General features: G+C 36.2%; 1 protein-coding gene across 2 annotated transcripts in view; it reads right to left on the reverse strand.

The window, feature by feature from the left end:
* TTC7B (tetratricopeptide repeat domain 7B) overlaps positions 1-24,269 on the reverse strand; it is a 109,373-nt gene that overhangs the window by 42,856 nt on the left and 42,248 nt on the right. For both annotated transcript variants that reach the window (XM_057370586.1, XM_057370587.1), the window contains 4 exons: positions 20,827-20,899; positions 19,396-19,556; positions 5,132-5,248; positions 936-1,033 (listed from right to left, as the gene is read on the reverse strand). In XM_057370586.1, the coding sequence (XP_057226569.1) occupies positions 936-1,033; positions 5,132-5,248; positions 19,396-19,556; positions 20,827-20,899 (449 nt within the window). The remainder of the gene's footprint in view (positions 1-935; positions 1,034-5,131; positions 5,249-19,395; positions 19,557-20,826; positions 20,900-24,269) is intronic.

Raw genomic sequence — 24,269 nt, forward strand, 5'->3', positions numbered from 1 at the left:
TAAGCAAAGACATACATTACACATTTCATTTACAGGTYAAGTGTACTCAAAATCATAGGCTGGCAAATTTTCCCATAAGCTGTTTGTGCCAAAGAGTGACTAAACAGAAATACAACCCTGAAAGGTGCCAGGAAAAGCATTCTATGGTTTTAAATTCCAGAAAAAAGAACACCCCCAATATTTAGAACACAAGTAAGATATGGAGAAAGTTTTTGGAATTAGAAGCATCATGGTAATTCCTTCTGCAATCTTTACAGAATGCATGGCTCACATGCTTTTTGATTGCATAACTTTTAAGGTATATTAGATTGCATCRTAATAACTGAATGTATTGATACAGGCATATTATACATTGTCAGTATTTACTGACGTGTAACAATCTTAGGTTTTATGTAGCACACCTGCGTACCATGATTTTTTTAATGCATATAAAAATATCACAGTATGTATGATTTACAATAAATAAATTTTGCTTATAAGGTCAAAGTATGTCCAAGGTAARCCTACCCATCCATGCAATTAAATTTTAACATACATTTGAGATTTTAATTAATGATTAAAAGTTCACTGAAATTTTTTTGGTTTAAATTTTAAACAAAAATGTGCAAATACCAAACAGACCAAAAAGCACAGGACTTCGGCAAGTAGGCTAGTTCAGCATACTCATTTTTAGCCCTTGCATAAGGAAATACCACTAAAGTCAGCAAGATCTACAACGTAGATATTTTAATTTACAGAGAACGTGGTCAGCAAGTACTTCAAAATTAAAACAGAAGAAAAAAAAATCTTGTATCACACAATTTCTATTTCCACTTATAAAATAATAGTTAAAATACAATTTCATTTTGCAAAATAAAAAAATTTAAAAACAATGCAAAATCTAGCTATGGCCAGATGTCATTTCACCKATTTTATTGTTCAAATGCAGTTCTTACCTGTTTCAGGATCACTGAAATCTGGTAAAGTAATTGTATTAAGCTGTCGTCTATCAGCAATAGCTCTGTCTAACAGGCTGCTCCCACGTCCAGAATCACTGGAATGAAGTACAGAAATTGTAAGCTATTAAAATACAAAATTTATACTGATATACAAGTTGCATGCTGCCCTACTCCCACAAAGGTTCTTGCTATAAAAGCTACTGCTATGACCAAATTTAGTACCAAGCACCACAAACCACTCACAGTGCATTAAGCCAGTTGCATTAAAACAGAATTAAGCTGAGAAAAATTAAATTCTTATTTACTTCAGCAATTCTGTTTTCGTAATGAATACAACCACAAAGGGAACAGTGGCTTTTAATTTGATTCATAGCTAACACCTCTACAAACAGAATTTATTGTACCTTAAATATTTATATGATATGGGGTACAGCTATCACAGACAGTCAACAARGCAGATGCAAGTTTAAAAATCCACACTTTTCCCAGACTGAATGGAAACACTAAAGCCAGGACATCTAATTTTAGGTAAAGATGTTAWAAAGGGCTGTTTTGTTTTTGTGCTTTGTTTTTTCTTAATATATGCACATAGGCATATTAACTGCCTAAAGTTGAACTTGATTCYAACATCTTGAACACTTCTATCATTTCAGCAGCCTAAGATGCAGCAATGCTTTTTACTGATTGGATCTGTGAACAAATGCCCCTAATTTCCACTTCAGCTGTAACTCASTATCTGCCCCTCAGGATTCTTGTTGATACACTTGCTGGAAAACGAATTGCTCCTACAATTACTATTAAAGATTCAGCAGAAGAACAGGGACTGAAGAACTAACTGTTTTTTCTCCTAAAGATGAGGCAAGTTTGAGACACATTGTCAGCAAAGTGTAAGGAAGCACATATGGGCATTCCTTCTTTAACATTCTATGGTTAATATAGCAATTTCATTTTTAGGATTGTTAAGTCTGGTTCTATTCATTATCAATAAATACTTTCTTTAAAACCTCATTAAAAAAAATCCACTCCACAACCCTAAAAGATATTAAGCTTTAAAGCAACTGAACTCTAAGCCCAACTTAGCAGASTGCTTTTGTCTGATTCTCCCTGAAGAGAAAAAACTGGACAAAATTCTTAGTTTAAGGTAAAGCCTGACAAACTGTAGTCTAAACTGCAAGACTGGAATTCAGTACCTCTCTCCATTTGCCTTAGTTGTACAACTACCTCCTTCTAAATTTGAATAGAGAGATGGGCAAGAAGTGTCCCAACTGTTCTTAATAGTTGCAAGCCAGTGAAACGTCCGCTCTTAATTCTAAAATGATAGAATTAAAAYTTTGCATTATCCTGACATTATTGCATTATTTCCTTACAAAATTATATCATTCTAGAAATCCACAGGAAACAGAAGGGAACTTTCTGGGACATGTACTATCAGCGACAGTTGTTACATTACTTGGTGTAAATTTTCTGTGGTAATTACTCCTCAATCCATGTGCAAACACATGCCAAACGTTGCTGATGAGCCAGACCTACCGTCAATATCTTCTAAGCACAGCATTGGTACTGTGGTTTGTTTCTTTTTCAAATGCAACCCATGAAGTGGAAAAGAATTCAACTATTTTCTAATGCATTTCAAGCAGTAGGCAGGCAAAAGGCAAACATTTAAACCTTCCAAGCCTTGCACCACAAAATAATTTTAAAATTCATATTAACCATATCACGAGAAACAAGTTTGCACATCAATTAAAGACGAAAGCTCTATACTGACTAAACAAAGGTAATGCACAGAATTGCATTTGGCCTTTTTTGAGGTGTTTTTAGATATTTGTGATTTATTTTTATTATTAAAAGGTTATTGAGGACATTCAACCCAAGTTTCCACAAAATCTGATTAATTGCAGAAAAAATGTTTAATATAMACATGTTTTTTTGGTAAGCCAGAACCTATCAAAAAAGTAAATTCTTATCTCATTGGGAAAATGATACACCAAATTAATTTTCAGTCTAAATCAGAACAGAAAAAGGTATTTCAAGTAAGTATAAAGGATATTAATATCTTTGAAAAACAAAATTATAGAAAGGTTTAAAATTATTAAAGACCTTTTATTATTGGCTTAGAGAACTTTTTTCAAAAAAAATATTCAATTATTTCCAGTGGGAGACATAATTTTCAAATGGTGCTTTGCAATAAGATGAAGTGTGTGCTAAAACTACAGAGGTTGGARAACTTCAGTTTTCACAACAATCCTGCTTCATCATTCCTCAGTACATCAGGAATGCAGTAGGGTGAATAGACCTTCCCAGTCACATTTCAGTCTCAGTCATAACAGCTATTCCTGGRTAACAGTTGGCTGGATCTGCATTACCATGACACAATATGAAGGTACYCAGTCCTTACATTTCACAGACAACAGCCTAAGAAAGAGTAACACTTGGTGTTCTTATTCACTGCTTGATGCAACTCTGAATGTGAGATTTGGGAGACCTGTCTCCTCCCATCATGACACTTACCCACAGCTCCTGTCCATTCCATTCCAAATTTGATCTTTTTACCATAATTTCAAGAAAAAACTTAGATGTCAAGATAAAAAAAAAAATCAGTTTTATAAATAAAATCAGATGCAAAGTAGTCCTCACTAATTTTTCCGCTTAGATGTTCTTGAAGGAGAATGGTGCCAAGGAGAGTCATCAACCACTGCTGTTTGAAGCTGACACAGCCAAGAGTAAGTTTTCACAGTCACTGCTGATGTCTGAAGGAGGCATTACTTAACGTGCGTTTAACATGGCACAGTAGCTCTTAGCACAAGAACAACAGTGCAGTAAAGACAAGCTATGATTAGAGCCCTGATCTGTTTAAGGGATATAACAGCAGGGATGGAAGGTGAAAAGTTGTGTTGGAGCACATGCAAAGACACTCTGAAATTAGGCTTGCACAGAAACTGTAGCTATTCTGCTAAGTACAGCGTTATGATACTAAACTCTTAACCCTGCCTGCCCACACACACAACCAGCTAACTAAAATAAAACACCACCCACTAGGTTAGAACACAAATTTTCTCCCTGGCCCTAGTCCTCACTCAGTGATGTTGAATTGGAAATTCAGTTCMGATCTTTCTGGCTGCTGACGTACTTGCTTTCTGTAACCCCAGTGATGCTCCCTGCACCACAACTCAGTGTCAGGGTCTCTCTGCTGTGACTAACTCAGGTTCCTTCCTGAGCTTTTCCTGCCACATCCTCCAAACTTTACTGCTCTGAATGCTTACTAGCTCCCTGAAGAGAGAAACAGTTTTCCSTCTTCTGCCATTAGGTCAAGCCTCTCAATCCTCCTAAAGAGATGAATGCGTTTACAGGACTGGAATCAAACAAAGTAGAGCAAAAACTGAATGTCCATCACGCTGCTACTATAGATACCTGAGTGCCACTTGGTACAAAGCTCTTCTGGTGCTGCATCTCTTCTCCAGAAGCTGTCAACCCTTCAGACAACCAGACAGCAGGAAATTCTGCTTGTCCCCTTCTCCAGGTGTTTGATAAACATGTTGAACACTACCAGCATGGATTTCTGCTARGTAGCCTTCCCATTTGTTTCACCTTATCTAAATACATATGGCAAAGGACCTTCACAAAAGCATTTTGGAAACCCAAACAGGACGATAACAACTTATCTACATACTTTTTATTGCTTCTGAAGAACCTGAATAGGCTCATAAGCAAGACCTCCCTTAAAAAAAAACAGCCATGCTGACTACGCAAGCACATCATATCTATCCATGTGACCCCTGATGCTTCTATGGTTTTAATTAATGTCTTGTCCTCTTTCATATTATTTAGTGAATGTCCTTGAACTAAATTCCTACTACAGCAATCTCTCCACTGGCCAATATAAAAGACTAAAACCCTGATCAGGAAACAAAACAAAACCATACCAGCACATTGAGAATGGATGAGTTACCCAATCTGTGTAACCAGTCTTTATCAGTGCAGAATTTAGTATCGTTGGYACACCTTACTTCATAGAACCCTGGGTAATGCCACAGAACCATCAAGTGGTGTCTTTGCGCATCAGTCTCCAGATTCCCAGAGGATTAGCTGGTTCATATGAAATATCAAAACAAGTAAATGCAGAACTGCTGAACTAATATTGCCCTGAAAAGCCACTGAGCAAGATAGCAGAAGCCCAGAACTCYACAGCATCTTACCTTGGGTTAGTGAGATTGTAGCAGGATTTCCAAATCTGGAGCATGTGTTTACAGGTAAGGAGTGCTTCATCTGGGCCTCTGCACAGGGACTCCAACTTGACTTTTGTAAACAGTAAACTAGTGAAAAGGAAATTAAAAGAGATTCCAGTTCAATAAAAACATTTTTAAAGACAGTCAATGTCACATGAAACCGGAGAAAACATAATTTCAAATAGAGTAATAATTTAAGTAATAGTTTGATGAAGTAATTACAATAAATATCTAATGTCGTTAAAGTAACAGTGCTTTCTACAAGATGCCCTTTTCAACTGAACAGAAACAATAGTTGTCAGGATTTTTCTTTTTTTTATTCAACAAAAAAAGTTACAAGAAAATTATTGAAATTAGCAGTACCACAGTATCCAACAGGATGTATCAAATTGTAGGTTCTCCATGAAGATTAATTTAGACACCTTTCTAGATATTTAAAGCATATAAATACAATGTGACAATAAAGGAGCTAGTCCATTGATATGCACATTTATACGAGTCACAGCACCTCGGAACACGTAATACACTAAAAACCACTAATTTAAAAGCAATTTTTAGTAAAATTCCAGTCTAAAGAGAAKAAAACAGGAGGAGAGCATGCAAATAAAATTGTTAGCCTACTTTCTGTTTTAAAACCCAGGTGTACTTTGGCATTTTATTCCAGTGCAACCTTGATCATACTAAGTGAAAAATTTATATGATTGCTCATATGGTTTGTGTGGGAAGATTGAGAAGGGTGTAGAGGGTGGGCATGTGTGAAAGCTCAGAAGTTTCTTATCCCAAATACAAACTTGGAGGCTGCTAATAGTAACTGAAAACTGCCAAAGAGTTTTCTCGAGAATAAGAAATTACATTAAGTTACAGTAGTTAAATCTTTAGCATTGCACTGAATGTCCTCAGCAGAAACTRCCCAGAATGTAAGTCTAAAAATGAATCAGACAACCTTAAGTGTACAATGTGTGTGTTGTGACACTGAGGAAGAAACAAAAGGCAGGTCTTTGCATTAGTTTAAGAAAATTAGCACCTGCCAGGTACATAAGGCCATATGGAATCTCACTTCATACCTTGTAAGAATGCAGAGCAATCATTTACACTAGTTTAGCTTTCTTCCTGTCAGTATATTGGATTTGAGCATACAGGGAACGATATGGATAATTTAAAGTTGTATTTCATTTGGCARAGATGTCCTCTCTAGATATTTGTTTAACAGTGATTAAATCACTGAAAGAAAAACATGTCCAGGTCTGTACATCATTTTACTGAAGAGGGAAGGAAAAATGACAAATAACATCCTCCTTCCTTCACCATCCCCTCCTTCTATTCTACCCTTAACATATGCACACACACACCTCACCTAAACAGGAAGACCTAGGCATTAAAACGCAAAACCAAAATCACCAGAATCTACCTCATTCAATCCCTTTCCTGCTTCTCTGTATGTAAGACACTACATTTGGCAGTTTGAAGAGCCTACAGAAGTTCAATTTCTTAAAATTTGCGATAATTAGGCATTTTACAAAAAGTTATGGAACATAATCAATTCAGAAGCACTGAATTTCCAAGTCATTCTAGAGTCAATAATCATAATTTCTACCTTATTATGTACAGTTTACAGATAGACTGAATTTCCATTAACAGCCTTCAAGCATTTAAGCAGGAGTTTTAGGAATTTTGTAGCAGAGGGGAGACAGAAGGTAGGTAAGATGCTAAGATTCAGCAAGCAAGATTTAAAAGAAAAAATTGAGCAGGGGATAGAAAGAGAGGTGATTTGGTTATTAAGACATTAATTAAAAGCACATGTACAAAATAACAGGAGTCTGCAACAAAAATGTTGGAACCTGGGCTATTAGTGTAGGATGCAATGTCAAGACAGCAGAAGACAAATATACTTGCAAGAATGAAAGCAACACATTTTCTGGTGCTTTGAGATGCACTTAGTACACATTGGAATATCATTCCTGTTTTTTGTGCATTATGGAAGTCAACATGACTGGATGTTCAAACAATTTTTAAAATAGAAAAAAACCAAACAAAATATGATGGAAAAATACACACAATTCTAATAATGAAAGGCTAGGAAATTGCACCAAATAAATAAAGTACACTGGTGTGGGWTTGCCCACACTAAAGCAAAAATAATCTTTTGAGCAGAAAAGGTTGCATTTATAAAGCCACATAGAGCAGCTTCCCTGGACCCAAGAAATATTTGGACTATAMGTCTTAAAAGAACTACAACACCTCAGAAAACTGAAATGGGATGTTAAGAAAACGAAAACCTGCCAACTATGCATACTTGACAAATGGGGGAAGGAAGGGAAGAGGAAGGAGGCAACAGAAAGGCAGAATACTGTGTGACAAACAGGTCTCCCAAATTAACTTAATTTTTTCAAGTTCTCTTGAAACATGGCAGGAGGTATGAGCAACTCAGGGACAAGTATTACCAGGAAGGTTTCAGAAACCAAGAGGTAGGTAATCTGAAATAAGATTTTCTGAAAGGTCACCTTCAAGCATCTGTTAAAACAGCTCTTCTGGAATACAGCCCACAATACAGACATAGGGAATTTTAAACTTTACAAGAAGTTTTGATACACTATTAAAATGATGAAGAATAGATAGAAACTACCAAGTTAGTTAGACRGGATGATTAAAATCAAGCTGTACATTTTATGAGTATGATTAATTATCAGCGTTTGTTTGAGGGTCAGAAGTTTAAATTATGGACACATAGTGCCAGAGCAACCTTGCCATGGTGGAACRTAACTCAACTAAGAATGCAAGTACTGAGGAAAAGACAACATTCATAAAGAAATTAAAACTAGGGCAATGTGTGTCACAGATATGGAATGAATACAACAGATAAGAACAGAAATCTGTTTGGGTCAAATCCTTGGGGGAAGGGAAGTAGGTAAAACAGGTTCTTTTAAAGACAGACTAATAGGGCATTTGTTCYAGCATCAGCATTTGCTATGGATGCACATCTTTAACATTGCTAAAAATAAAGGGAATTGTATCATTTTAGGAGACTAATCACCCAGACACAAATGGAGAACAAATCAAACTCTTAAATTATTGGAGCTAATAGCTGATAAATTTATGAAATAGCTACTGAAGCAGCAAATTACTCCATTACTTGAAGACTGTTCTCACTAACTAATGAGGACATTACAAAACAGCTRCTCATAACCTAATCCATATATTGCTGGATTTTTATTTAAATAAAGAATGAAAAATCCCAAATGGGTTTATAATTAGGTCTCTAAAATTTCAATGGCATACACCCAAATAATTTGATAGCAAAGGTTAGTAAAGACATCCAAGATGCAGCAGAAGCCTGGTGTTTAACACAAAAGATGATCAAACATTTAAGGATCTGTGTCTCAAGCTGAATGGGTAAAACTCCATGTTTGACAAGTCAATCATTGATAAACCTGTGCAAGTAACACATGAGAAACATGTACAGATCCTGTCAAGAACAGTGGGGGACAGGCAGGGAACAAAAATAGCAGCACAAAAAGCCGTCTCAGGTACATTAGCAAAAAGAAAAGTTAAACTACACCTGAACAGGTTATTATACACAAAAGTTACAGTCTTTTAAGGCTATTTTTTGTGTCCAAGTAGAAAAAAAAAAAAAAGGGATGAAAACTAAGAATATTCAGGAATGAGCCCCCAACCTTCACCATAATCCTTACCTATGTTGTCTCAGATTTGAAAACTATGACAAATGGCAAACAGGAACACTTTAAGAATTATTAAAGTTAATGCAGTAAAAAAGAACCCATTTCTCAGAATTATGGAAAAGTGACACATAAAATCGGTCATTCTAAAGTAAAAATGTTAAAGAAAATATCACTTTTGTAATGACTGGGAAACAGCATCTGTATTGCCAATGATTTTGTCACGAGGGAAGGACCATTAGATAACACTGTTAAAGAAAAAAAGGGTTATTGTTGAAGTTTAATAAAGAGATTATACCAAACAACCTGTGTAACCCTTATTCCAAACCAGAGCTGCCTAACAGCTGGGTTTATCAAGRTAACACAGCTGTGAAGAGTCCAGATGCAATTCAGGGACATCCTCTTTGGAACAGAAGGAGAAAGAACCATGCTATTGTACAGTACCCCAGCGAGACTACACCTGCAATGTTATATGTAATCTCATTGTAACAGCTAAAAACACACACTTGARGAATTTCAAATTGGAGCAGCTGCAGAGAAAAGCTGTGAGGGTGATCCATTGATTGGAAACTGCAGAGTACAAAAAATACTTCATTTAGTCAGTCTAGCAGAAGAAAAAAGCCAAGAGGAGGTACGAATGCTTTCTATAAACACAGCTGAGATAACCAGCATGAAGGGAAAAGAACAATTTATCTAGAGGAAATTGTTTCCACAAAAATAAGTATATGTGAAGGCCATTCAGACTATTAAAACACTAAGGGTGGGAATTAGGTCTCAAAATTATGAATTAAATGGCAGAAAAGACTAAAAGACTGCTTCCTCACAGGTTTTTTTTTTTTTTTGATAGATCACAGAAGAGGTGGTGCAAATAAGCTAACTTCTTAAAATACAACCGATAAGTTCATGAAAAGTATTACAGATAGGACAACTATAATAACAGGGCCTTGTGTCATCCAAGGTTCTTTCTACTGCTTTATTTCCTAATCAGTGTAAACTAATCTATTAATCCATGATCTGAAGAGCTTTCTTTACCAGTCGACCAGTGTAATTTGTAGCAAAGAACTTGCAAATATCCAAACCACAATGGTTGTCCTAATTCTTAGCCAGCCAGTTTCYCTTTTTGAAGATGCTACAACCACAAATTTCCTTCCACAGCAACTCTAATAATGTCAGGAGATGAAGAGGAGTTAATTTGTCCAGTACTGCCTTAAGCTATCGAAGATATTTCTAATTAGYTGAATGAAGCAAAAATTCAAAGTATAGAAGATTAAGCTCTGCTATGTGACAAGTAATACCACTGAGAATTCTTAGTTCTTTCAGTGAACAGGCATTGCTCACCACAAATCATCTTAAAACCAGMTGTTTTGCTTTTGGGATGGAATTAGTAATTTCTACAAGTTGCTGTGCACCATAAGAGGACAATGACTTGGATCAGCCATAGTTGGATATATGTATTTCATACACTACTGCATAGATGAGTCCTGCCTTACACTCKGTGATTCTTTCTTCAAATCTCGCAACAGGACATAGCAACACGACACACTGTCTATGATTCTTCCTCCAGACCTGCCTGCTACAGCATTGTCACTCAATGCAGTAGCAATCAGGAATCTCCCCTAAAGTCCCACAGGCTAAGCAACATCCTATAGGATACTTATAGTTCCATTAGACTTCTTCTGAAGGACCATATCCCCATATCCTGATCACAACTGATCAGTCTGCTCTATTTCCAGTTAGTGTTGAAAGCAGACTTCATTATTATTCTCTTATTATATAAATTATTTACATTGATGAGAGCTTGAAGAACTAGGAGCTGTATATAAGATTTAAAAGTATTTGCTTTGAAAATTATAGTGTAAAGCATCAAAAGCCTGCAGAGAAACCTAAGAACCACCCTAGCAAAATAAAACTTAAATGGATGCACCAAATCTGCTTGCTTAGAATGCAGGATTAAAAATGCAACTACTTTGGTTTTTGTTTAATCTACTTAGAGTAAACTTACTAAGTTTTAAGAGAACCTTTTTAAATAATTTAAGAGTTCGCTAAGAGTAACTTCAGCTAACAGTATTTTTTACATGACAATCAATTATTTAAAATGTTAGGAAATAATTAATATACTGGGAGTCCCATAAATATGGGTACAACCAACAAACAAGMCACACAAAGTACCAAATCAAGTTGATCTCCCTGAAAACCACATCAATTTCTACAATAGCTTAACTAGAATAATGAATTTTTTATATAATCAATTCTGACATATAGCCTGTTATTTATGAGAGCATAAAAGAAAGGTGACAAATACAAGTTCTGTGTGGAGTTATGCATTTCATTTTTCATTTAACTGCTTATTTGATATCTCCCACAACTTCACTTCTTAGAATGTTAGAAGAATTCAAAAGAAGTCAGTCTGGCTTTAAAACCAGACACTACATTAGAAAAGCAAACAAAATCCCAAATGAAACCAACCCCCACAAAAACAATCACACCCCCACCTCCCAAAAAAAACCTCCAACCAAGCCTAATCATATGACTTATAAAATTTTAGACTAACCAGTCTGACAATATTTCTATACTAAAAAAAATCACAAAAAGGATAATGCAGAATGTAACATTAAAGATACTGAAAATAAACTCTTTTTTAACAGACAATGTAGACTTCTTTTTATATGGTCTGAATTTAAGGAAAAAAATAACTATGGTCATGTAGAACTTACATTCACATGCATACTTCATACAGTTTGATCTCAGTTCTGTAACAAGCTGTCATAGTGTCAAGTGCTTGTGCAAATTAAATCAGGTTAACTGTTTTAACAGTTATAATTGAACTGGGAAAGCAGTACACAGAATAATTGAACTGGGAAAGCAGTACACAGAATAATTGAACTGGGAAAGCAGTACACAGAATGCACAAAATTAATGTGGAACAAATATTATTCAAAACTGATTATTTGTAAGAATCAAAATCTAGTGACCTTTCCTGAATAAAGTGTTAGCAAGTCACTCCTAGCACCCAACAATTACACACATAGGAAAAGTTTCCGATGACTGTCAGAAAACACAAGGGAAATGAGGAAATAGGAGGAAGCCAAACCTTGGCACGGTCAGTTTTCTCTATGTCAGTAYGTGCTGTGAGCAAGCACCCTTCTAAAAATCTTCTAAATATTCACAAATAAATGATTTAGAACTAAAAGGTTAGAATTAGAAGAAAATAATGAAGTTCCAACTGTTTATCTCATTCACAGTTCCAATTTTGGCAACAGTTTACTGACTGTAAGTTAGCAGCTTCTTTTAGAAGAAGGCAGGGCTGATTGCCTTAAAATCCTTCACCTGGGAATTTCAATTGACTCCAAAAGGACTCTAACTTACATGTAATATACCCTCCTAATGAAAACATCCTAGTAAAACACAGTAGGAAACCTCCTCAACAAACTGTTCAGCAGCACGGCTTTCGAGCTGTCAGGCCAAATTTCTTTTTAAAAATGAAATATATAGCTATTGGAACAAATACAGCCTTTGCAATCTATATGAGGAAACACATCATAACAATAACTAACTGAGAAGCAAATAAGAATGCAGCAAACAGATAGTTGAATAAAAGTCCCCAGTGAAGCAATTATGCTCAAAATAATGAACACAACCTTTTCCAAGASACATGATGCAGATCCTTCTCTGTATGATGAAGTAATAAATTATATTGAAATATTTTGTGTAGTTCTCRTTTACATGTGATGAAAACTGGTGCAAGGAATAACTGAAAGGCTGAAGAACATGCCCTTGCTGACAGCAAGTACAGTGACATTCTTATCAGAAAGGTTGCTGGGAGGTGGTCTTATTACAGAAGCTACCATCAAGAGAATRAAGTTACCAGGATTGCAGAGGGCTTAGCAAATTATGAGAAAAACACCRATGTCTGGAAAGAAACCAATAAGGGGTCAATTAAAATGAAAAACAAAAATGMAGTCCTAATGAAGAGTGTAACTCCAGGACTAAAACAAGCTACCACATGCTGCAGTGGTTTCTCCAGGTTATGGTATGTTCTTATCAAGATTGGAAGTCCTCTGGAAGGTATGCTTTAGCTAAACCTGTATTAATATAAAAAGTAAAGTAAATTTGGGAACTTCAAATATATGACAGTCAGGGGGTCTAAGAATTGATCCTCCTGGCTTCAAGCTATTAATTCAAGCACGCAGTTTTGACAGTTTTAACACTTGTAGAAAGTTTACAACTTCACTTTACTCAACTCCCAAATACCTGCCTCATTACCAAAACACAAAATGACACAATTGTAAAAAATTAACCTACAGGGAGAATGACAACGTGAAACCAGGCAGACTATGAAAGACATATAGTTTTATAAAGGATGTATTTACACATTCAGTGATTCTAGATGCATCCATGATAATCAAAGCAAAGAAAGAAACTTAGAAGTGTCTGCTACAATTGCACAGTGAACCACTGCACAGTCTATTCCATTTTGAATATTCAAGGAGAGTTTTATTATCAGGAAAGACACAAATATAAATAGTTCATTATAAAACATAAAAATCATCGTTTGTAAGTACCTTGAAATCACTAGATCCCAACTCTGGCAACAGGAGGTCAAGCAAACAAATCTAGTTTGTGTAAAAATTCCAGAAAACCATTTAACAATAAAAAATAAGTGTCCTAAATTGTTTCTCAATCTATCATCAATCCTTCTCAACCTTTGGCTGCACAGATCCCAATTATTGGGAAGCCCATAGACACACAGAAACATGGCTGAGGTAAAAATAGGCTGTTCAGATTGATATTTGAAGCATGACTCAAAAAAGCAAAAGAAGCAACAAAACCAGCCTCCAAGCCCCCAAATAACAAAATTTTGTGAAAATCATGAATGGGTATATTTGTCGTCCATTGAATGGCCTTCCTTGCACCCTATTATTCCTCATATATTTGTTCCCAAAACAGTCAGACCTGTGATTTTTGGTGCAATGTATGTATGCTGTATTCTATATTATGAACTCAGTGTCCTTAAGAAAATGCAAATCTCTAAACTATAATGAATATAGTTTCTGACTAAAGCCAGAACAAATTAGTTATACTTGAAAACTCTCTGTTTGCCTGCCTTGAATTCCCTGCAGCAGCTAGCTCATGACCCAAACTGGGACTCTTTCAATCAAGTTTCAAAGAATCTACAGCCTAGCAAATATAATTCAGGGATAAGACCCTGAGGCCAATGACCAATTTGTTATATAAAGTAATATCTACCTATCAACAACGTCTTTTTAAATGGACCATTCAGTAAARGCATATAACAACAACCAAAGGAGAAGGGGGGTGGGGGAGTGAGAGCCCCAAATAAAAAGAAAAATCACAAGCAAATGTTACTGTCTTTCATGATTTACAGAAAAAAACATTCCTGAGAACTAATTCATTTAACTCCCAATATAAATAGGTCAAAATGGAATGGATCTGAAAAAGTATGTTGTCAAATGCTGACAAGAATGAATATACAAACCTTAACAACATGATTTTGGCAAGCACAGCACATCACTGCTTCTTGTCCAATCTTATATTACCAGCCTTTCCTTAAATAATTTCCAGTGCTCTATTTATCAAGGAAAAAAACCCACAAAAGCTCAAGTTTTACCAGCAACCACACACTACAGTGCAACTACAAGTGACCTTGGGAAAGCAGAATAGAGTAGTCTGTTTCCTTTAGCTGATAAGTATCTTCCTGTCCCACAAAACACCAGTGTATGAATCATCCTACACTGCCTGTACCGACCAGCTCTTCTTTTATGCCCACCTGGACGTCTCCAAGAAGGGAACAAGTTTGTTACTCACTGAACTGAGAGGGATGTTAAAACGCCCTGTGATTCTGGAAAATCTAATGTAGCTCAAAAAAGTCTTTGAGGGTCAGGAAGGAAAAGATTTAATAGTTTTCAGAGGAATGACATATTGGCCTGATGCTTCTGTGAAATATTCTTGGAAGAAAAAAAATTTCCATCACACTTCAAGAAATGTAAATGTTTAAACTGTGAACTTAGTCTTCAGTTGTCTTCAAACCTGTTACCATATGTCTTTCCTTTTTGAGTGTACTTAACATTAAAATAACATGCTTGCACTCCTCAAATAACCCATCTGCTGTTCCCTACTTCTGCTACTTTAAAAGCTTGTCASCTGCTATCCACTGCACTTCCAATTTACAGCATAAAATTAGCAATTTACTATTTGCTTTGTCTAATTACACTAACTGTAGGCACTATATTAATCTTCAAGTGCCCCAACATTTCAAATAATAAGGGAACCCCAAACAGTTAAGATTAGGAAAACAATGTCCCCAGTCTTTCACTAAGAAACCTGACTCAGTCTCCCTTGAGTGAGAATCTACTTTTGACCAGTCATGAATTAAAAACCGACAGAAGAGTTGTTTCAAGATTTCACATCATTCAAAACAACACTAAGCTATAAATTCTCTGTAACAAGCAGATAAAAAAAGACCCCAGGGAATAATAATGGAGTTTGTAAATAAGGCTGCTCAGGTAATAGCACATGTACCATATATATTGCACAAGATCTACAAGCCCAATACGAAGCAATGCAACACAACCACCATCATCTTGCATCACCTTGAACACACCTCTGAGACTACTTACACATTCAGAGTGGGAAATCACTGGATTAAGATAAATAAAACTCAAGGAAAACCCAAGCAATTGAGACCTCAAGCCCCCTCACAGCTAAGTACTTTTGCAATTTAGGATATATTGTGGCTCCTTCCTGCCAACTCTCTGCATTCAGGGCAGCATATCCCTTCTTCTGTTTCAGGAGGAGAAATGGATCATCTCACCCAGCTTCCCACATAGTTTGATGGTTTGGGCTCTGAGCTGCATCATTTGTGGGTTCAAATCCTGCCAAGCTGGAGACTCAAATTGCACATTTCTACTGCTGGGACAAGTTATCTAATGAAAGGAGCAAAACCTTAACTTTAAATTAATTGAAATACAGCAGAACCTGGTTCAATTAACTATTCAGGTTTTTTTGGTGCTATCACTTTATTCCCACCCATCTCATTACAGTATTCATAATCTGTTCAGTATCTCARTCTGTGAGGTAATTTTTTGTCTCGAGATATTTTTGTACTTGGTTTAAAGCATGCTCAGATTGCAGGAGGCTTCAAAGATTAGCTAGCATTTAAAAGGAGATGATTGTATTCATACAGCTGACATCTTTATAAGTACAGTGGCTACAACCTAGCARCTGAAGCTTACAAGAAGTTTGAAACGCTATTGCTATAGATAGTCAATAAATAACTTTATTTTTTATTATTGCTGAAAGAAATATTGCTACATACCTATTTCCACTTTTAGAGGTTTCTTAGATTTTTGCCAATAGTTTTCCCAATACCTATTCAGATCTCACAACAAACTGCATGTTTATGCTGTCTATATAATGAATACAGGAGAAACAATCAACTCTCCATTCAAAGAAAAAGCTATCCCTTGCTGCTAACAATCCAATGTGTTTGTTCTTTCCTTTCACTCCTTTAGATAATGATGGGACAGAATTCTTTGGCTCTGAGGAACTTCTTTCTACTTACTGACCTAAGATGCCCAGGGCAAAACCATAATCTGACTGGCTAACTCTCTAGTTTTATAGTGCAAGAAGGTTAACACTAATTGCGGATCCAACAGCATGGATCCAATCTTGCTGTACACTTCAAATACTGAACACAAACTCTAGGAATGCACCAGGTTTTCAAATGTAAAAAACTGACAAACGTATTTACTAATTGATTGCAACAGAAGAGTGCTGGAAAGTAGCCACTTCTCAGCATGACTAATGGTGTATCCTRTGAGTTCCTTGCAACCTCTGGCATTTTACAAAGATGCTGTATTAAACTCCTGAAAATGTAGACTCTTTTAAAAGAAATACGAAATTAAAAAAGAGCAATACAGCTGTGAGGAGAGCACAACAGCACTCAGTGCAGCAAGGCAATTACAGGATATAGAAGCATACAGATAGGAATAATGCACAAGAAATGAAAGAAATAAGAAATARCATGAATCACAAGCACAATGTTTTACTTTAATATTTTCAAATATAGAGATTTATTATGCTGTAAAGTCATTGAAGTATCAGTTTGCATAAAGCTGGGGTAAACAATTCTGACAGCAATACAGAGAATACCAAGTAGTATGCCTTTTATTATTTAGCTTACTGGATTGCAGACACAACTGAAAGATAAAGCATAAAGGTATCTGAAGTGTTTAGAAAAGCCAATAAAGCACCATAGGCAAATAATCAGTGTACCTAAAAATTAGCAAGTTATAGAAGAACACATGAGGATTTCTTTCCAGTCTACTAGGAAATACTCTAAGATTATATTGTTCACATAAGTTGCAAAATAAGAAAATGGACTCAGCAATACATGAAGTAGTTGTGTTTTGTATTTTATACATATACATATACACATTGTCCACCAGTTCAAGAGGCCCAGATATAGTTTTCAAACACTGATAAATCCTTGCAAAAATAACTCAGTTAGATGACTGAATCAATCCCAATTTATATTATTGACCAGATGTGCTTGTCTGGCTGTCAGTATCAATTGCAGAAAGCACACAAGAAATCTCAATCATATTTTTAACTTYTCTGGCAACTTGACAGCACTAAAAACAAGACTCTAAAAGACTTCCTAGAGAGACATAAAACTGTTTCACCTTGGATTCTTCAGCATTTGTTGCCACATCTGATGTTGATTCCTACTGCCAAATTAGCCTCCCAAATTCCCTGATCTGTACCAGTGGATTGTACCACAGTACACTGTATCACCACAGAGTCTGTATTATACAAAAGGACCAACAATTTAGAACCATTATTATGACCCATATGATTTATATAAATACATATATATATATGTTATATATACTACATTAATAAAAAGGTCAGGGCTGTAATGAGCAATTTGGACGTTTAACAAGAGTTGCAGTATAAACTACTCTGGAAAGGCCACAAAGCACCTTTGAAAAACCCATAAATACCTTTYGAATGCTCACAAGAGTAATTTTAGACGTTTTACTGAATGAACCTTTGTTCTCTCATTGCAGCACAGATTCATATCAYAGGGAGTTTCTCTCATAATAATAGGGAGTTCTGAAACTACAGTTTTAGAAATACTTCTGGACTATTACTGCCCTGAGACACATAGCAGTTGCATCTATGTTATTTACATTGCCACTAAGTGGCAGAAGATGAAATGAGAACAGGCAGAAGAAGACAGTAATATAGTCTTTGAACATATTTGTCTTTAACATTAACAGGGTATAAAATTAGGTAGCTGATACTTCAATTGCCTCTCAAACCTTGACTTACTGACAAGTCACTCCGTCCTGACGAAAGCACAGGTTTGATAGAGAAACTGCTACATAGTTCCAAAATAGGGAAACACTTATAAAAGCCCCTGATAAGAACCAAGACAAGCCATAGCTGTGTGGATAAACTAGGAAGTGAGATACAGTAAAAGGCAACAAAAGCAGTTGCACAGAACTGGCTACAAGCCACCGAAGTTCTGACAAAAGGTGATATCAACAGAGGTCCTGGTCAGATTTGTGAGGAAAAAGGCAAAAGTACCTTATAGAGACAGTCAAAAGGAGACATGAAATGTCAAGGAACAGGAGGGAAAGCCACTATAGTCTCTATTTTCAAACTAATAAAACTGAAGAAATCGYATTTTTCTGGTACACTGATATAATAACCATTTGTGATATAGGCTGGTCATTTAGAAGTTAAGAATTAGATACTTCAGAAAATTGTCCAAATAAGCATATAGGGTATGTGTAATATGAATTACAGCCTCAGTGACAGCTGGTAAAGCATCAAAGAGGAAGACTGAAAGTTAAAGGAAGCTGCCCCTGAAATATTTTCCTATAAAAATTTCTTTAGATTTTTGTAAGAAAATAAATTTAAAACATACAAACAAAAAACCCTTCCAAAAATAAAAAATCCAAATATATGTTAAGATCTACTTAACATGAAAAACAAACAGAAAGAATGATTCCTTTCTTAAGTAAGAGAACATTTAGCAAACATGCTTCTTCCCTGTTGACTTATTTAGTTATCTATCAGCCAATGGCTGGTTATTATCAAAGCAAAAGAGGAGATTCTCTGTTTTATGATGTATTTTACAAAACAGATTCCATACAATATYCATAGTTATCAGTAGGATGGGATAAATCTGTCCTAGTTAATAGTAAAAGTCCTGTTTATCCTTCTTGGAATTTTGCATAAAAATAGAAGACAGAAACATACTATAAAGCATGCAACAGGGAGAAATTACCTACACAGGGAGTGTAGAAAAAAACAAAACAACACCAACTATCCAAACTAAATCCTTAATCACCTTTTAACAAGCCTTTAATAAGCAGACTTGCATTAAATGGGCAGGAAGGAAGACTGCTGGAAAAATAAAACCCAGACCAATCTTCAAATCCATCCCCTCTTGAAATGAATGAGATGAGAATCCAGGAAAAATAAATTTGAGATAAAGCGTAGAAAGGAAACATGACATTCACTCACATAAAATTTTCTGGATATTCACTCAAGGCCATATCAATGATATTCAAAGCATCATGATAGTGTTTCTGGGCTGATAGCAAGAGTGCAAGGAGATGAAGAGAGTTGGCATCATCTCCTTGTAGCTGCAGAGCCTGACGAACATAACCCAAAGCTTCTGGTATCTGATTTAAAAAATAAAATAAAAAAAAAAGGCAGAAAAAGAAAGCACCACTATTAGAAGTATTGCCTTTTACTTGATTGACATCCATAAAATTTTCAAAATTTTTAYGCAGATAACATGTAGAATTCCATACACTACTGAAAGACACTGAGAAGCTTAAAATGGACCTGATGCTCTAGAGTGAACACTAGAAATTACATTATCTGTTAACACTGGAAAGGTACATGTTTCTATAAAACAGTTCCCTTCACTTACTCTTCTCTTTCAAGTCCTGGCTGTTTTTCTGTATGAGTTTGAAAGTATTTTAATTGTAATGCCCAAATAAAATGTACAGTTAAACAGCAACTAACTTTTCTTTATGTRTAATTTCATTATCTCCTCAGTTCCATGTGTTTTTGTTCAAAATAACTACAGTAAGTGTTAAACCCAGGAAATTTAATAAAGCAACACGAGAATTTTGGAATTCAGAAGTACAGAGTCACAGCCTGCTACTCAAAAATATTTTGTGCTAGTAAAGTGACAATCCATTCCACTGTAACATGACATAGTACAAGATCGGTGCTACTCATTAGCAATGAAAAGCAGTCACCAAGAGAATGTAAATAACTGTGCTCAGAGCTACATTGTGAAATAAACAGGACATAGGAAGAGGCTCACCATGATATACAAAGCAGTTCCATATTATCCAAATTCAAGTATGGTAGAATACCTTAAACATAACAACTGTACCAGTYGGACTAAGCTCTGATCTCTTTTATAGCGTTAAAGTATTTTCCAGTTTTCTTAAACACTTTCTTGTAATTCCATTTACAATAACGAAGCCTCATGTAAGGATTCAGGAAGGGCATGGAGACTAGCAGGTACTCAAGATCTAAGCACTGTCAAGATCGTTAAAGACTGGATTCAAGAGCCCCAAGACTAGAATCCAAGCAGAGATTACACATAACAGGTAAAAATATGGTAGAAAATGACTTTATTTCTCTCTGTCTAGCAACATAAATGCTGAAGTAAGTGGAATTACTTCTGTGTTATTTCTGACCTAGAGYTGGAAATATTGTCAGAACTCTGAAGAACTGCATAAGACTGAAGATGTTTGGAGAMAGTATTTCAGGGCTTTTTTCATATATATGAATATGTGCACAAGGAAAATCAGGTTTTCATTGAAGAAATCTTCATCTGTATCCACCAACAGATAAAAAAAATCCATCAACAGATAAAAATTCTAATCTTCRTATGACAGCATGATGCTGCACTTTTAAAACATAACTAACCTGTCTGGATATGGCAAGCTGCAGTGCCAAGTAAAATGCTGCCAGATGATCCGTTGGAGACAARCTGTGAGCCCTTAAAAACAAAGAAACAAAACAAAAGGTGAATTTTCCCCCTGTTCAGACACATTAGACATACCCACAAACGCACATGTATTCATTTATTCATATTCAGATCTCTTCACTACATGTACACTCTTATTTTGATAAAAATGGCATTCATTCCAGCAACTTTTCTTATACTTTTCATTCATCTTTGATTTAAAGCACCCTTGGGACATGCAAAAAATCATTTTTAACAGAAAATAATCACATAATTTTAGCATACATCTTAAAAAAATAGATCTTTAATACAAAATGATTCTTCAAAGAAATAATACTCCTAAACAAACACTAGACGTCATTACTTGGAGTATTTATAATAAAAATTCATTAAATTAAGCTTTCTTAAAAAAAAAAAAAAAAGGAAAAAAAATCCAAATTCCCCAGCACACCATGCCTTTAAAGAGATGAATTATATCAACTGCATGAGAAGTACCCAAGCAATTACACTGACTGTGGCAGGATTCTGAAGCACAGAACTCAAAGACAGAGTGGTAGCACAGCAGGTAAGTGTTYTGTTCATTCTCAAACTCAGTAAGTTTAAACATATTTTCAGTCCAGCATAGTAAGCGTCCTAGGAAACCAATAACTGCTTGGCTTTGAGTGGCTTTGAGACTAAGTTARTAGAGCATCTTATCATAGAATCCTTCAGGATGGAAAAAACTGCTAAGATAATGAAGTCCAACCATCAACACAGTACCACCACCATGTTCACCACTAAACCACATCCTCACGTTTTTTTACAAATAGTGCCATATCCACATTTTTTAACACTTCCAGGGATGGTTACTCCATGACTTTACTGAGCAACCTGTTCCAATGCTTAACAACCCTTTCTATGAAGACATTTTCCCTAATATCTAATCTAAATCTCCTCTGGCACAACTTGAGGCTATTTTCTCTTATCCTGYCATTTGTTACCTGGGAGAAGAGACCAATCCCCTCACCACAACATCCTTTCAGGCAGTTATAGAGAGTTATAAGGTCCCCCCAAGCCCCATTTTCTCCAGGCTAAATGACCCCAGCTCCCTCAGCAGCTCCTCACAGGACCTGTGCTCCAGACCTTTCCCCAGCTCAATTGCCCTTTTCTGGACATGCTCCAGCCCCTCAAAGTCTTTCTTATCCTGAGTGACCCAGAACTGAAYCCAGGATTCAAGCTGAGGCCTCACCAGTGCTGAGYAGAGGGACAGTGCCTGCCCTGGTCCTGCTGGCCACACTGYTGCTGATGCAGACCAGGATGCCATTGGCCTTCTTGGCCACTTGGGCACAGCTGGCTCATGCTGCTGTTGACCAGCACTCCCAGGTCCTTTTCCATCAGACAGCTTTCCAGCTCCCAGCTTGTAGTGCTGTGGGGTTGTTGTGATCCCTGTGCAGGGCCCAGTACTAGGCATTGTTGAACCTCATACAACTGGTCCATGACCTTCACCCATGGATCCAGCCAGTCCAGATCTCTCTGCAGGGCCTTCCTATCCTCCCACCCAACCTAAAGTTGTGTGAAAGGACAGAGGGTACTCTTGATGCCCTTGTCCAGATCATTGATAAAGATATTAARGAAGACTGGTCCCAATATTGAGTGGGGAACACCACTTGTGACCAGCTCCAGTTGGATTTACTTGTTATGTTGCAGTGTAAAAGGAATCTAYACTGCACAGCTTATTTATCACAGCATTACAGTAAAAGGCTGTATAAGATCTGACTCATCATGARCCTACGTTTGAAGTTCAGATGAAGAAGTCTATGTTGATGATCTTTTTACAAATAGAACTTTCACTGACAAAAGCATTGAGCTGCCCAAGAGCAGAAGTACTTTTTCAATTATTCACTCTCAAAATATTTCTAACTACTGTTGTTGCAAGTAACTCTAGTTAATAAAAAAATTACTTTTTTCCACCTTTTAAAAAGATTGTGCTTGTTCTCTTCTTTTTMATGTTTTGGTCAAATACATACTCTGAGTCCTAATCACTATATTACAGAAATTGTCTTTGTAATACATTCTACTATTTCCCCCTGTAATACAGTCTTTCTGCTGCAAGGAAACAGCTTTTTAGCACGGAGATACTTGAGCATAAGGATAAAAAAATTATGGCTGTCCCCCAAAATTATGTGTAGTAAGTATGGGCAGGAGGCCTGGAACTATTTTTTTATTTACATTTCTTGCATTCTTTCAACAGAGGCTCATTTAGAACTATGATGTGAAACAATCATCTTTGGAACATCTAGTGAGTAACTTCTGCTGGGAGAAAGGAACAAAATTGACCTTTAAACCACTAAAACCACAGAGATATTTCTGCTCCTGACCCATGTATTTCTGTCTTCTCAAGTCCAAAGAGCTGTACAGGTCCATTAGTTTAGCAACTATACCCAGCACGCTTCAAAGCAGTTTTAAGTTATTAAAGCACAGTTCCATATTTTGTTAACTTCACCTGTAAACTGGAAATTAGAGTCACAGGTAAAGCCTAACGGGGTCCAGGTCCTAACAGTCCTTTTTAAAATTTAGTTTCAAAATTAAGCAATAATAAGCAAGAACAGGAGATTTCRACTTAGAGAGTGCTTCTTCAGTCATCCAAGCTTCAGACAGAGAAAGAATAAAGCTGTGACTATCTATCTACCATTTGGTGAGTTCTGTGAAACTTCAATTCACACCAAACACAGGAAAAACACTGAAAGTCTTCCAAAATTTAAAAAGTTACTGAAACAAACACCCCCTGAGTACTGTGTAAGAGAGCAATAAGCACCTTCTTGAATGGCCACTGTCACAAACTGGTAACCCTTGAAATCTGACTCAGGCAAGGGTCCAAAATGTAATTGTATTTTTTCAGGACCTCTATTTCTTCAGGAATTGGCTCTCTAGGTAGGTGATTAAAAAAACCCACCAAAAAAAAAGAAATTAAAAAGGCACATTAAAATACCGAGTCCAGTACAGGCTGCTTGCTTTATAAACTGTGAGAATTTCAACTTCCATCTTCTGGAAAACATTTGTTTTTCAGATGTGGTAAGAGAAAGTGGGCATGACTGACAATAACACAMAACCAAGCAACAATATTTGAACAGAGATTGAGAAAGGGAAGTTTCACAGTGATAAAAAGCTGAATATTGACATGACCTGGCAATGTGCTCTCACAGCCCAGAAAGCCAACCAAGTATTGGGCTGCATCAAAAGAAGTGTGACCAYAGGACAAGGGAAGTGATTGCCCCATTCTGTTTCACCCTCAAGAGAACCCATCTGGAGGGCTGCGTCCAGGTCTGGGGTCCCCAACATAGGGAGGATGTGGACCTGTTGAAGGCCACARAAATTACCAGAAGGCTGAAGCACCTCTCTTTAGGGACATGCTGAGAGAGTTGGG

The sequence above is a fragment of the Malurus melanocephalus genome, unplaced genomic scaffold (genome assembly GCF_030028575.1).
Source record: "Malurus melanocephalus ecotype Western Australia unplaced genomic scaffold, MMel_1.1 scaffold_129, whole genome shotgun sequence".
NCBI lineage: Eukaryota > Metazoa > Chordata > Aves > Passeriformes > Maluridae > Malurus > Malurus melanocephalus.